The 12,613-nt window shown below is 40.7% G+C and overlaps 1 protein-coding gene across 5 annotated transcripts in view; it reads right to left on the bottom strand.

Annotated features, from left to right (window-relative positions):
* LOC308165248 (multiple C2 and transmembrane domain-containing protein 2-like) overlaps window positions 1–12,613 on the bottom strand; it is a 44,908-nt gene that overhangs the window by 1,446 nt on the left and 30,849 nt on the right. For 4 of the 5 annotated variants that reach the window (XM_080539395.1, XM_080539394.1, XM_080539393.1 and 1 more), the window contains 14 exons: window positions 12,003–12,170; window positions 11,607–11,737; window positions 11,188–11,374; window positions 10,977–11,070; window positions 10,758–10,860; window positions 10,342–10,444; window positions 6,565–6,666; window positions 6,087–6,161; window positions 5,544–5,663; window positions 2,841–2,954; window positions 2,180–2,221; window positions 927–1,036; window positions 478–587; window positions 240–337 (listed from right to left, as the gene is read on the bottom strand). In XM_080539395.1, the coding sequence (XP_080395521.1) occupies window positions 240–337; window positions 478–587; window positions 927–1,036; window positions 2,180–2,221; window positions 2,841–2,954; window positions 5,544–5,663; window positions 6,087–6,161; window positions 6,565–6,666; window positions 10,342–10,444; window positions 10,758–10,860; window positions 10,977–11,070; window positions 11,188–11,374; window positions 11,607–11,737; window positions 12,003–12,170 (1,557 nt within the window). The remainder of the gene's footprint in view (window positions 1–239; window positions 338–477; window positions 588–926; window positions 1,037–2,179; window positions 2,222–2,840; window positions 2,955–5,543; window positions 5,664–6,086; window positions 6,162–6,564; window positions 6,667–10,341; window positions 10,445–10,757; window positions 10,861–10,976; window positions 11,071–11,187; window positions 11,375–11,606; window positions 11,738–12,002; window positions 12,171–12,613) is intronic. The other variant, XM_080539397.1, reaches the window with a different exon arrangement.

The raw sequence follows: 12,613 nt of genomic DNA, 5'->3' as shown, positions 1-12,613 counted from the left end.
TGAGGTAGGGTACTGTGGAGCATATGCCCGGGAACTGAGAAGCTTTCTTATAAGGTGTTGTGTACTTAAAAAAGGATCTTCAGAAAAAAGCACAACAGAAATTATACAGGGCTATGATTATCCAGATGAAGCAAATTACAGAGACATCGTTTGAAAAGCCTGTGAGATATTTCAGTAAAATGCCAAGTTGAGAGACTAGAGGATTTGCGGCTTCCTGAATAGTAATCTCACGGGCTTACCTTTTGAACATCAGAAGGCACCCTATTTAAGAAGTCAAGCAGTTCATTGTTGTCAATTGCATACGGATTCCGTAATTTCTTGGTGAATTTATTGATACCTAAAACAGAAATGCACAAATACTGAATTAAATATGCAATGTAAACATATCATTACGAACAAACTGGGGGGGACTGGAATGCATCTAGGTATAATTACATTTTAGAAAAGGAAAACTGAGAGATTTTAACTTTGACTTACCCCAAGCCAAAACAATATAGCGGACGGGGATGAAATATGTTAGAACTGTGGCAATAACAAGAACCAGGAATGCCAGGTTAGATAAGAATGGCACAGACCAGTTGAAGGTGCTGAGAAACATAAAATACAAAATTTAGAGAATAACATGGCTGATTAGACACAACATATGAATTAACAGATAAGAGTAAAAAATGTATACAACAAATAATATACTTTACAAAAAACGATATACTTTACAAAAATACTGTAATACAGTAGAATACTACAGAACTAACACAATTTCAATGAACATATATAAAATATATGGAGACACACACACACACACACACACACACACACACATATATATATATATATATATATATATATATATATATATATATATATATATATATACACAGTATATAGTAATATATGAATAAATGATGAACTCAGACTGAAATTCTCACTTTTTAATTCTCTCCCCGAAGCATGCAATTTCCTCCAATAGGTTTTGAACGGTGATGACAGTTTCTTGAACCATGTGAATTTTTTCCATCAAACCCTTCCTCTCAGATTCCTACAACATTAAACATAATTAAACATTATCATTTGTAAGCAGCTACATTATTTGTGACAAAGACCATGTAGCCTACATTTATAAATAATAAATGTATAATTATAGAATTCTACATCATACAGTAATTTTGAATCTTAGTCATAATGCATAATTGCATGATAACACATACATAATCATAGCGATGTAGTAGCAAAAAAAACACACTATCTTAACAAATTGATAAAAGCAAGACAGAAAAAGATTAGTTTCAACATGGTAAATGGAGCAAAAGGGGCTTCAAAGTGGGACTGGACTTTGCATTATCAAAAAGATGAAGTAGGCCATTTATCTGCGCGCGGTTCTCAGGCTAGCCCAGAGCCAAAGAGCTCCGCTCCCACGAGGGGAGGACAGCATTAAAGTAAACAGCTTGGCCAGGGAGCCGGGGAGCGGGGGGACTCTGGGTGAGGATCTCCAGAGGGAGAGAGAGAGAGAGAGCAGAAGAAGGACACTGAGTCATGCTCAACTATGCAGCAGACATCAGACAGAGCCCTATCTCCACATCAAAAGGCGGGAAAAAAATGAGAGGCTTGACAAAGGAGAAGGAATGAGGTAGGAGGATATAAGAAGTCAACTGATGGTCTTTGTCACTGTGTGCTGGGAGATGTGTATACAGTATGTATCTGCCAGAACGCAGCTGAGACATCTTGGGATGACATCCTCCAGACGCTGTTTCTCAGCCGAACCTCGTCAGACAACCCTGGGAATGGCAGTTAACGCCAGCGTGTAGGGCACACTATCGCAGTCATGTCCGCAGCTTCCTACAGTTCATACTGTACTCGACGTGCAGCTGGTATTATTGCAGCCATGTCTACGGCTTCCTACAGTTCATACAGTACTCGACGTGCAGCGGGTATTATCACAGTCAACTCCAAGCCTCCGACAGATCTACTTCAATCGACACTACTATATTCTCACTGTGGGTCTCTGAAACGACCAGATTCTCACTGACAGCCACATGTAGGTCATCTTCATGTGTCTCTGTTTACAACAAACTGCACGAGGGACAAAAATAGAACTATGGCAGCCAACTGGCTGAGGAAAGGAGTAGGGCCTCAAGAAAAGAAAGAAAACACTTCAGATGGAGATGGAAACATGGTTAGATACCTTTTCGTCGTCGTCATCTTCATCACCCATGTCCATGTTGTCCTAGAAATTAATGTTTGTAAGATATTATACATCTAAAATAATACAAAATAATATGTATAATAATGTATAATAATAATAAGACAATTTCATATAGAATATGATATAACATTATAATAGAGTGGGGGGGGGCATGTCAAATCTAACGCTAAACACCTTTATTTCATAGTATTGACCCTCCTCTTCGCTGACTGTATTCTGGATGCCTAAGCTGACCCTGCTGCCTCGTTAACCCTCCCCACCCCCCACCCTCCCCCAGGCCAGCCGCAGTCTACAGCCTGTGATACACACAACTACCAGCTGGATGGCGGGAGCAGAGATCAGCTTCATTACCACTGACCTGTAAAGAACTCTCCCCATCCTGGTGCAGCACATACAGTAGCTAGCACATTGCTGTAGGGGGGGGGGGGGGGGGGGCGCTTATGTGGTTGGTGGTGTATTGTACACCCAATAAAGCACAAGAGCTGTAGGATATGTACTGTATGTGCAGAGGACCTCATATGACTTCTACAGTGACTAACGCTGTGGGCTCTGGTCTATGGGGACGATCGCAGACGGGCGCTGCAAGATGGAGGTCTAGTGGAGCAGGGAGATGCCGAGGCGCTGGCTATATCTGCCTCACCAAGTCCTGGTTGACCCTTCCAGAGGCGATCTGGAGGTAGTTCCACGTGATGAGGAGGGAGAGGAACAACGGCAGCATGTAGAACTCCCAATGCCACACTGACACCAGGAAGATCTGAAAGACAAAAGGTCATAGAAACTGAGTTTGAGGCACGGGTGTGTGTGTGTGTGTGTGTGTGTGTGTGTGTGTATGTGTGTATGTGTGTATGTGTGTGTGTGTGTGTGTGTGTGTGTGTGTGTGTGTGTGTGTGTGTGTGTGTGGGGGGGGGGGTCAACTTGTGCTTTGAGGGTTCAACTTCATTAACCGACGTCCAGCTTTGATTGAAATACTTTTCAAAAGCACCTTAATCCAAGTAAAGGTTGATTGAATGTCCAGTAATGAACCATTGATCACTGGAGACCATTGGTTGGGCTGATGAAAAGCACCCTGCCGATATCAATAGCGTTCTTTACCACGTTTTCTACATATCCAAACTGCATTCAGCTCAGTAGGATAGCTGATCCATGTACCCCCTGCATATGCTGTGACATTAACCACTTAAGTCTAATTGCCCAGCCTCTCTCATCATCCGTACATTAAAGTCGGCAAGCGCTTCTCTGCCACTGCGGGGAGTCTGTGTGTGAATCTGCCACGAGCATCTGTAATCGTGCTCTAATGCAGATTCCACCTGTGCACGGCTTGGGGAACAGATAAAAGGTACGGTTTGTGAAGTCTCAATCGTATGGCTAAATGGGGCTATAAAATAATCCTGTCAGAAAAGCATCGACGTTCTGGAAGGGAACCGTGCCAATCGGTGTGAGGAGGATTTACATGTTTTTATATGCTAATAAAAAAAATATAAAAGTGGAACATCTGGTAAAGGCATTTCTCTCCTCTGAGGCACCAACTGCCATAAAAGATGGCAGATATTCTCCCCCACCCCCCGCCTCCCCCGCCCCCTTCCCCTCGCTTTAATGTGCAAAAGCCAAGCACGCTCCTGTCTGTTATCACAAGCCAAACACGGCTGAAATGGAGATGAAACTAATTCCTTGCTAAAAGGGTTATGTTTTATTAGTGGCGGCTCCTGAGTGACCAAAAATGATGGAGTTGAAGACTGCCATGTCACGCTTCAGTGAAAATGTATACGTTGAAAAATGCACAACCTTAAAGATACATGAAGGATATAAACCCTCTTGAAATAATACCCCGGTTTTCTCAAAGACACAATGCCGTGTGTTTAGAGTGGTTAAGCATGTTAAAATAAAATATACACGAGATACAAAGTTGAGTGAACACCTTTCCCCTATAGTTTGTATAATCTCTTTCTGGGTAAAGATTGCAGATGTTGAGGGGGAGATTCTTCGTCTCTTCATGGAGAATAAAGCTACGAGTCATTAATCATGTCGCTATAGAATTCTAACATTGTTTTTTTTTCTTCTCGTTGGAGCTTGACGAGGTTGTCTAGCATGGAGATGTGATTTGTGGTGAATCCAGTGAAATAACATTCGTATAAAAAACATGAGTACAGATGGTAGAGTGTAGCTGGGAGGCAGGGATCATGTTTCTCTGCAGACTGTGTGTGTGTGTGTGTGTGTGTGTGTGTGTGTGTGTGTGTGTGTGTGTATGTGTGTGTGTGTGTGTGTGTGTGTGTGTGTGTGTGCGTGACTGGTAAACTACATCATATCAGTCCTATAACTCTATAAACCTGAACTTGACACCGACGCAAATAAAAACAAATCCTTAGACAGCTGAAAATGTTTAAATAAACTCCCAAAATATCTGGATTTCGATATCCATTGATTGAAGATTCTAATTCAGTATATTCAATAACAGTTTTATTTCTAACTTTTGCACAAAATGTAACAATTTGTACAACAGTTTTTCTTGTGACACCTCGTTGCAGTCTTGAGCAGTCTTTGACTGAGAAATGCTTTAGCACCACCTGCAGGACATGGTGTTTCACAGCATAAAGAACTTTAGTTGAACCTTCTGCCTATACAGATAATACATATATGCAGCATTGATCTCATCTGGTCTTGGAAGAACAACAATGAGAAATCAGTTGGTCATTCTACTGCCACAGACAGTTGAAGCGGTGTTCACAGGCTTTAGACAACTGTCCTTTCAAAACTGCTTTGAGCTCATATCCAAAATGAAGTCAGTTGTGGAGGAAAGCCATGTCTTAAATCAGGAGGCACTGTTAATTGGAGAGACAGCACATGTATAATGGAGTGTTAGTGTAACTGTAGTCTGACAGGGTGTCAAGAGAGGCTGGTGGAGGCAGAAATCGGAGGATACCAGTTCTCGTACCATTCCATGTATTCTAATGAGCCTGTCCTCCGAATTTTCTACCTCCACCAACCTCCCCTAGTGGGGGTTAATGAGTTTTCAAGGAACAGGAGTAAAAATAGACTACATCTCAACTCCAGTGGGACTGGGATCTCAGCTAAGGCTAGAGTGAGTGCATCTCTCTATCCATCCTACAAGAGTACCTAACTAAAACTGTGGAGAGGAGATGTCTACAAAAAAATGCTAGGGAGACAGAACAAGGAGTGGGCTGTCTGTCTGTCTGCCTGCCTGCCGCAGCACAACACAACACAGCATTGATTAAGATTCTCATTGAGAAGAGTTCAAGGAGGGTTGAACAGACTCCAGATGTGTGTTTCTCTGCTTAGGAGTAAATTGCAGATTGTGTTGGTAGATAAGGGCAAGTGAATCACTTACTAGGAAGGCTATGAGGCTCCTCTGCACACTCTCCCACTGGAAGCAGCTTTTGATGTACTGTAGTGCAGAGAGCACTGCCTTGTAGAGGTTCCGTACCCGGTAGACATTCCGTGCCAGGATCTGTTCGGAATGATTCGGGGGAAGAAAAAAACGCAATTAAAAACATGCCATGGAAAGGGTTGTTTTGTTGTATTTTTCTTTTACGAAATTGTGAGTTTTCTGTCATCGTGAATATTGATGTACTGTGCAAGGAGAGTATGGATTGGATCTATGCCAATATATCGGATGATGAGAAAATGACAGCTCTCTGAAGTCATGTATGGTATAACCCCGATAGTATAGCCAGCCTGCAGACCAGTCTGTCTCTGCTTTAGACAACATGGCACTCTCTGGCAAGGCAACAATATACTGTAGTGTAATTAGATGCAGAAACAGTCAGGCAATCAAGCTAGTATAGCACTGATTACCATATAATAGCAGAATGCTGTTACCACTATGATTCTAAAATGCAGTATATCATGGTCATTGGTTTCAATTGCAAACCTTTTTGGAAAACTTTGCATTGTCCTCCATGAATTTTTTCTCCCTTGGTTTGAATGTTCTGATACTTGCTCTAACCTAAAAAAAGGAAAAAGAAAAGAAGAAGAGATGAATAATTAAATGTTTTGAAAAGGTTTGACAGAGGAGAGGAAAAAGATCTACACCATGAAATTGCATTCATTTTCTAACTGTACTGTAGCTGCAAGCAAGTAACCACAATCTCAAATGACTCCAATTGTTTCCTTTTATAGTCGCCTGTGGGTGCCAATGAACTCTGTATGATTGACTCCAGTTATCTGATTAGATAATGGTAAGTCCATCTGTTGCTGTGGGAGTTTTGGCTGTGTTCCTTCACACTGAGTCCCTAGCCAGTGCCTCCGTCACCGTGCGTTGCAGATGGCCATATCAGTGAGGATTTATCCATCTGTAATAAGCCATCATGTTCTCATGTCCTCATTGTTACTGGACTTTTTCTACTTACCGGGTTGAAAAGAACCTCTAGCTCCAGAGATATGGTCCCCTTAGATAGTCCTCCTAAATCCTCTTTTTTCAATGGGCAGGAGATCCGTTGGCCGTTGTGGATCTGGTTAGAGGGAGGGTACGTTAGGACATGTTCTGATCTGGACACTTACAGGGGATTAATGGAATGGATGAGGGGGGTTTTAAAAAATGTATCTAAGTGTCTTCACTTCAGCTTACATTGATCAAAAATGAAAAGAGATTTACGTTTTGAATTAGGAACACTTAATAAAAACTGATAAACTCATTTATCAGCCCTTAATAAACCATTAATAAATAATTAACTATCATGAAATACTAGTAAATTATTATTCCTACAAATGTAAGATTTACTAATGATTTGTGAAACAAAGCAAAACACATTGCAACAATTCCTTTATAAATGTTTAGAAGCCATTAGAAGACCTTGATAGCTGAATTGTGACAACATATACGGTGCTGGTCATATAATTGTTGCCAAACATACCAATTCGATCTACAAATGGGTTTAAACCTTTAGTCATATGTATACAGGGTGAATAGTTTGATTAGGGACTCTTAGATTATCACATTACAAATTACTTTAATGTTTTAGTAATGTATTTACAAATTATGTTTAATATAGGTGCTGGTCATATAATTAGAATATCATCAAAAAGTTGATTTATTTCAGTAATTCCATTCAAAAAGTGAAACTTGTATAATGTATACATTCATTCCACATAGACTGATATATTTCAAGTGTTTATTGCTTTTAATTTTGATGATTATTACTGACAACTAATGAAAACCCCAAATTTAGTATCTCAGAAAATTAGAATATTGTGAAAAGGTTCAATATTGAAGACCCCTGGTGCCACACTCTAATCAGCTAATTAACTAAAAACACCTGCAAACGCCTTTAAATGGTCCCTCAGTCCAGTTCTGTAGGCTACACAATCATGGGGAAGACTGCTGACCTGACAGTTGTCCAAAAGACGACCATTGACACCTTGCACAAGGAGGGCAAGACACAAAAGGTCATTGCTAAAGAGGCTGGCTGTTCACAGAGCTCTGTGTCCAAGCAAATTAATAGAGAGGCGAAGGGAAGGAAAAGATGTGGTAGAAAACAGTGTACAAGCAATAGGGATAACCGCACCCTGGAAAGGATTGTGAAACAAAGCCGATTCAAAAATGTGGGGGAGATTCACAAAGAGTGGACTGCAGCTGGAGTCAGTGCTTCGAGAACCACCACACACAGACGTATGCAAGACATGGGTTTCAGCTGTCGCATTCCTTGTGTCAAGCCACTCTTGAACAAGAGACAGCGTCAGAAGCGTCTCGCCTGGGCTAAAGACAAAAAGGACTGGACTGCTGCTGAGTGGTCCAAAGTTATGTTCTCTGATGAAAGTAAATTCTGCATTTCCTTTGGAAATCAAGGTCCCAGAGTCTGGAGGAAGGGAGGAGAGGCACAGAATCCACGTTGCTTGAAATCCAGTGTAAAGTTTCCACCGTCAGTGATGGTTTGGGGTGCCATGTCATCTGCTGGTGTTGGTCCACTGTGTTTTCTGAGGTCCAGGGTCAACGCAGCTGTCTACCAGGAAGATTTAGAGCACTTCATGCTTCCTGCTGCTGACCAACTTTATGGAGATGCAGATTTCATTTTCCAACAGGACTTGGCACCTGCACACAGTGCCAAAGATACCAGTACCTGGCTTAAGGACCATGGTATCCCTGTTCTTAATTGGCCAGCAAACTCGCCTGACCTTAGCCCCATAGAAAATCTATGGGGTATTGTGAAGAGGAAGATGCGATGCGCCAGACCCAACAATGCAGAAGAGCTGAAGGCCACTATCAGAGCAACCTGGGCTCTCATAACACCTGAGCAGTGCCACAGACTGATGGACTCCATGCCACGCCGCATTGCTGCAGTAATTCAGGCATAAGGAGCCCCAACTAAGTATTGAGTGCTGTACATGCTTATACTTTCCATGTTCATACTTTTCAGTTGGCCAACATTTAAAAAAAACCTTGTTTTGTATTGGTCTTAAGTAATATTCTAATTTTCTGAGATACTGAATTTGGGGTTTTCATTAGTTGTCAGTAATAATCATCAAAATTAAAAGCAATAAACACTTGAAATATATCAGTCTGTGTGGAATGAATGTATACATTATACAAGTTTCACTTTTTGAATGGAATTACTGAAATAAATCAACTTTTTGATGATATTCTAATTATATGACCAGCACCTATATTAAACATAATTTGTAAATACATTACTAAAACATTAAAGTAATTTGTAATGTGATAATCTAAGAGTCCCTAATCAAACTATTCACCCTGTATACATATGACTAAAGGTTTAAACCCATTTGTAGATCGAATTGGTATGTTTGGCAATCCCAATAACATATTAAAAAGTGTAGCTACTGCACAGTGAAGAATTTAAACAGCCAAATAAACCCACAAACTGTAACCACAAAGGAATAATAGATAGATTGTTATTCTTTGAACAATTTCAGTTACATAAAAAACAAAAACATCATCAAAAACACGAAACAAACTGTCAGCAGCTATCTAGTGCAGCTAGCGTGGCATAATAATGAGTCTATAATATGACACATATTGATAATACCACTACTCGACAGAAACAAAATAGTTTAAATGCAAGGTGAACTAACTAGCTAGCTACAGTCCTCAAAATAACAATGTTATGTCTTTGTACAGTTGAACCACAACTTTAAAAACAGTTGTAAACCTGTGAAGGTTCCTTGGAGCTGCACTAGCTAGCTAGCCAATAGTACTTGAACTAAAACATTCAAACATAGATATCATTTTAAGTTGGACTGCCAGTTGTTGCTACATTCTGCTGGCTTTAGAGAGCTCAGCAGGTACGTACATTTATATTTTACATTTTAGGCATTTAGAAGATTCCTTTATCCAAAACGACTTACAACAAATACATTTGACTAAGTAAGTGAATCATCTATCCATCAGTCATCATAAGAAAAAGCAATCTATGCTAGGGCCAGGGAGCATTAGTAAACAGAGATGTGGGTAGACGATATGGTTATGAACGGAAGTGATTAAGTAAATGTTAATAGTCAATTAACCCATAACCAGGCTTTCATCTCTAAATAAGCATTTAAAAAAAAAAGGAAAACCTAAAAAACGTTCTACGGGCATTGGTGACAGCTTTCACAATAGCTAGTGCAGCTTCCAAGGAACATTGATGCAAACTTTTTTTTAAAGATGTGGTTTAACTCTAGCGAGATTGACATCAAGCACACAACTTTGTCATTGACAACTGCAACTAACCCTAACTCTAGCTAGATATTTAGTTAGCTGTAGAGTAGAATTCTAGTTTCATATATCTGATGATGTTAAATTAATTGTAATTTGTTCTGTGGTTTTGTGGGTTGACGATCAACATTTGCACAAAAGTCTACCAATGCCTTTTATAAATCTTTATTAATGTTTATAAATGCTGAATATTTAATTATGTACACATGAGCACATGAGAACCACTTGTGTAAGCATCTAGGTTGTATTTGTAAAATCACAAATTAAAATCATTATCTAAACATCCATGAACATCATTGGTGCATGCTGTAGTTATAATAATTTACTAAGCTTTTAGTAACGTTTATAAATCTTATAATAATCAGTGAGCTCATTATTTATTAACAGTTTATAAAGGGCTTATAAATTATAGTTATTATGTTAATTAATATGGATATAATAACAACATACAGAACCATAATATTTAATCACTTACAGAGAGCAAGGGGATAGCGACTTTGCCAAGAAAATCTGGTGGTTTGTCACCATCCTCATCAAATATGGTCAACTCCAGGATGTCATGGATATCTTTGACTGGGCTGGAGAAGAACATATTATATAGGATTATAAAAACAGTAGATTGATATTGCAACATCTGACATGGACATGTCTGAGAAACATTACAGTACTACAGTGTCACTTGTCAAAAATATGACAAATAGAAGCTTCCGAAAAAAAGTGTCAACCCTAATAGTACACTTGACTCCCATGACTATTACACTTGCTATACTCTTATGTTTTTTTGTTTCCTTTTAATTGTTTTGATTAATTTTCCCTTAAAGCGCATTGTGTTGCAACCGTTTATGAGATAGTTTGATTTGATTTAACGTATGATAAAATTGTCTCACTTACAAGGTAAAGACTTTGTTCCAGTCAGGGTTGAGAGTTTTGTAAATAGTGTGAGTTTGTAGTCTGTCATTACCCAACTCCAACACGCAGAAGGGATCACTCTTCCCTGCAGAAAGCCACACAACAATCACTGTTAGTTTACTCATATTCTACAATATTACATACGTTCTACTCTGCAACAAAAAGTACAAGAGTAAATCAACAGAGTTAGACACACCATACCATTCAAATCAGCAGCCATCAGATCTGTAGCCTTGATAATTTTCACTTGAAGGTACCCAACATCTTTTAGGTTCTTGAAGGACTTTCTGAAACCCTGTGGGGTAAATATCAGAAAGGAAGCTTCTTAGATACTGAGTATCACCAATGAAAGAGCGCCATCATAAAATAATTGCTGATTGTTATTATCAATACAAGAAGTGAGATAACTGACATATTTATCCAGCATGTTCGCCCTCTCGTGGGGCTCCTCCAGGGGCGGAGCAATCAGGTCAGAGATGGAGACGCCACTGCACGCGCTCAGTGTCAGCAGGAACACCAGCCGTCCTTTCCCCTGGTCTAACGCCTGGGTGTACAGCTGAGGCTGATTGGCTGGGACTGTGGACAGGTCCACCTCACACCTGCACACAGCCATCACGCACACACACGCGCGCACACACACACACACACACACACACACACACACACACGCACACACGCACACACGCACACACACACACACATGCACACACACACACACACACACACACACACACGTTACTTCACTTGTGGTATTCCTGTGCAATGAAAAGGATATTATTAAGCAGTTCCACCCACGACAGTAACTAACACAATAAGCGAGGTAAAACTCACATCCCGAAACAGTCCTCGTATTTCCGTCCTTCTTTATACCAGACTTCCACCTCCAGGACAACTGGGCCATCCTGAAACTGGTTGAAGTCAAATCTCTCCCTCCACTGTGGGTTGGACGTCTTACAGTGGTTCTATGGAGAGGTTAGGGAGTGAGGTATTAGAGGGAAAGAGCAGAGCTGCTTTGAGTAGTGTTGCTTGTTAATTGTTGTGTGTAATGTACATTCATTGTAGGTGTACATTCATACGTAGGTGTTATGCCAGCAGGACCAGTACAGTAACAAACACAAGGACAGCATCATCATGGCTAAACTAATGCCAAGTCTTAGTCTATTCAGTAGCATTTAAGGCTAGGTTACTCCAGACTTGAGAACATGTAGCTGTGTTAGGTTTAGGTACCCTGCTCTTGTAATGCTGGTCGCCCAGTCTGAAGCGTACAAACACTTCTCCCGGTCGGTCCTCTGGGATGTCCTGCCCTTCCACCAGGGTGATGCCCACCACACCACTCCACAGCTGGCTCTTCCTCAGAGACTCTGACAGGCGCCGGCTCAGGGGCGACCCGGCTGACTGGAGGGGGGGGGGGTACAGCAGAGGGGACATGGTCATGGGAGACAGGAGAGAGAGGGGAGGGCAGAGGGAAGGGAGAGAGGACAGAAGAGAGAGCAGGGGGACAGAAGAGAGAGCAGGGGGACAGGAGAGAGAGAGCAGGGGGGCATTAGAGGGGAGAGGCCAGAGGGAAGAGGGCAGAGGAGAGGAGAGCAGACAGGAGAAAGGACAGTCAGAGATGTAGGCGGATGATTTTGCTTAAACAAAATCAGATTATCCTTCTTAAGGTTTTCATTTCCAAAATAAAATATACCAAATAAATCAATCACCAAAACTGTTGACCGTAAATGTGCAGTGTGTTACAATATACACACGGACGTGATGAAAATACACCTACACATACAAATACAGTACAACATAGTAAAATAAGTACTTCAAACATGGTCATAACAAAACTAAAGAGT

Source organism: Nansenia antarctica (assembly GCF_963989245.1).
Source record: "Nansenia antarctica genome assembly, chromosome: 9".
Lineage (NCBI taxonomy): Eukaryota > Metazoa > Chordata > Actinopteri > Argentiniformes > Microstomatidae > Nansenia > Nansenia antarctica.
The sequence above is the reverse complement of the archived record's forward strand: the minus strand, read 5'-3'. Positions and strand labels throughout refer to the sequence as shown.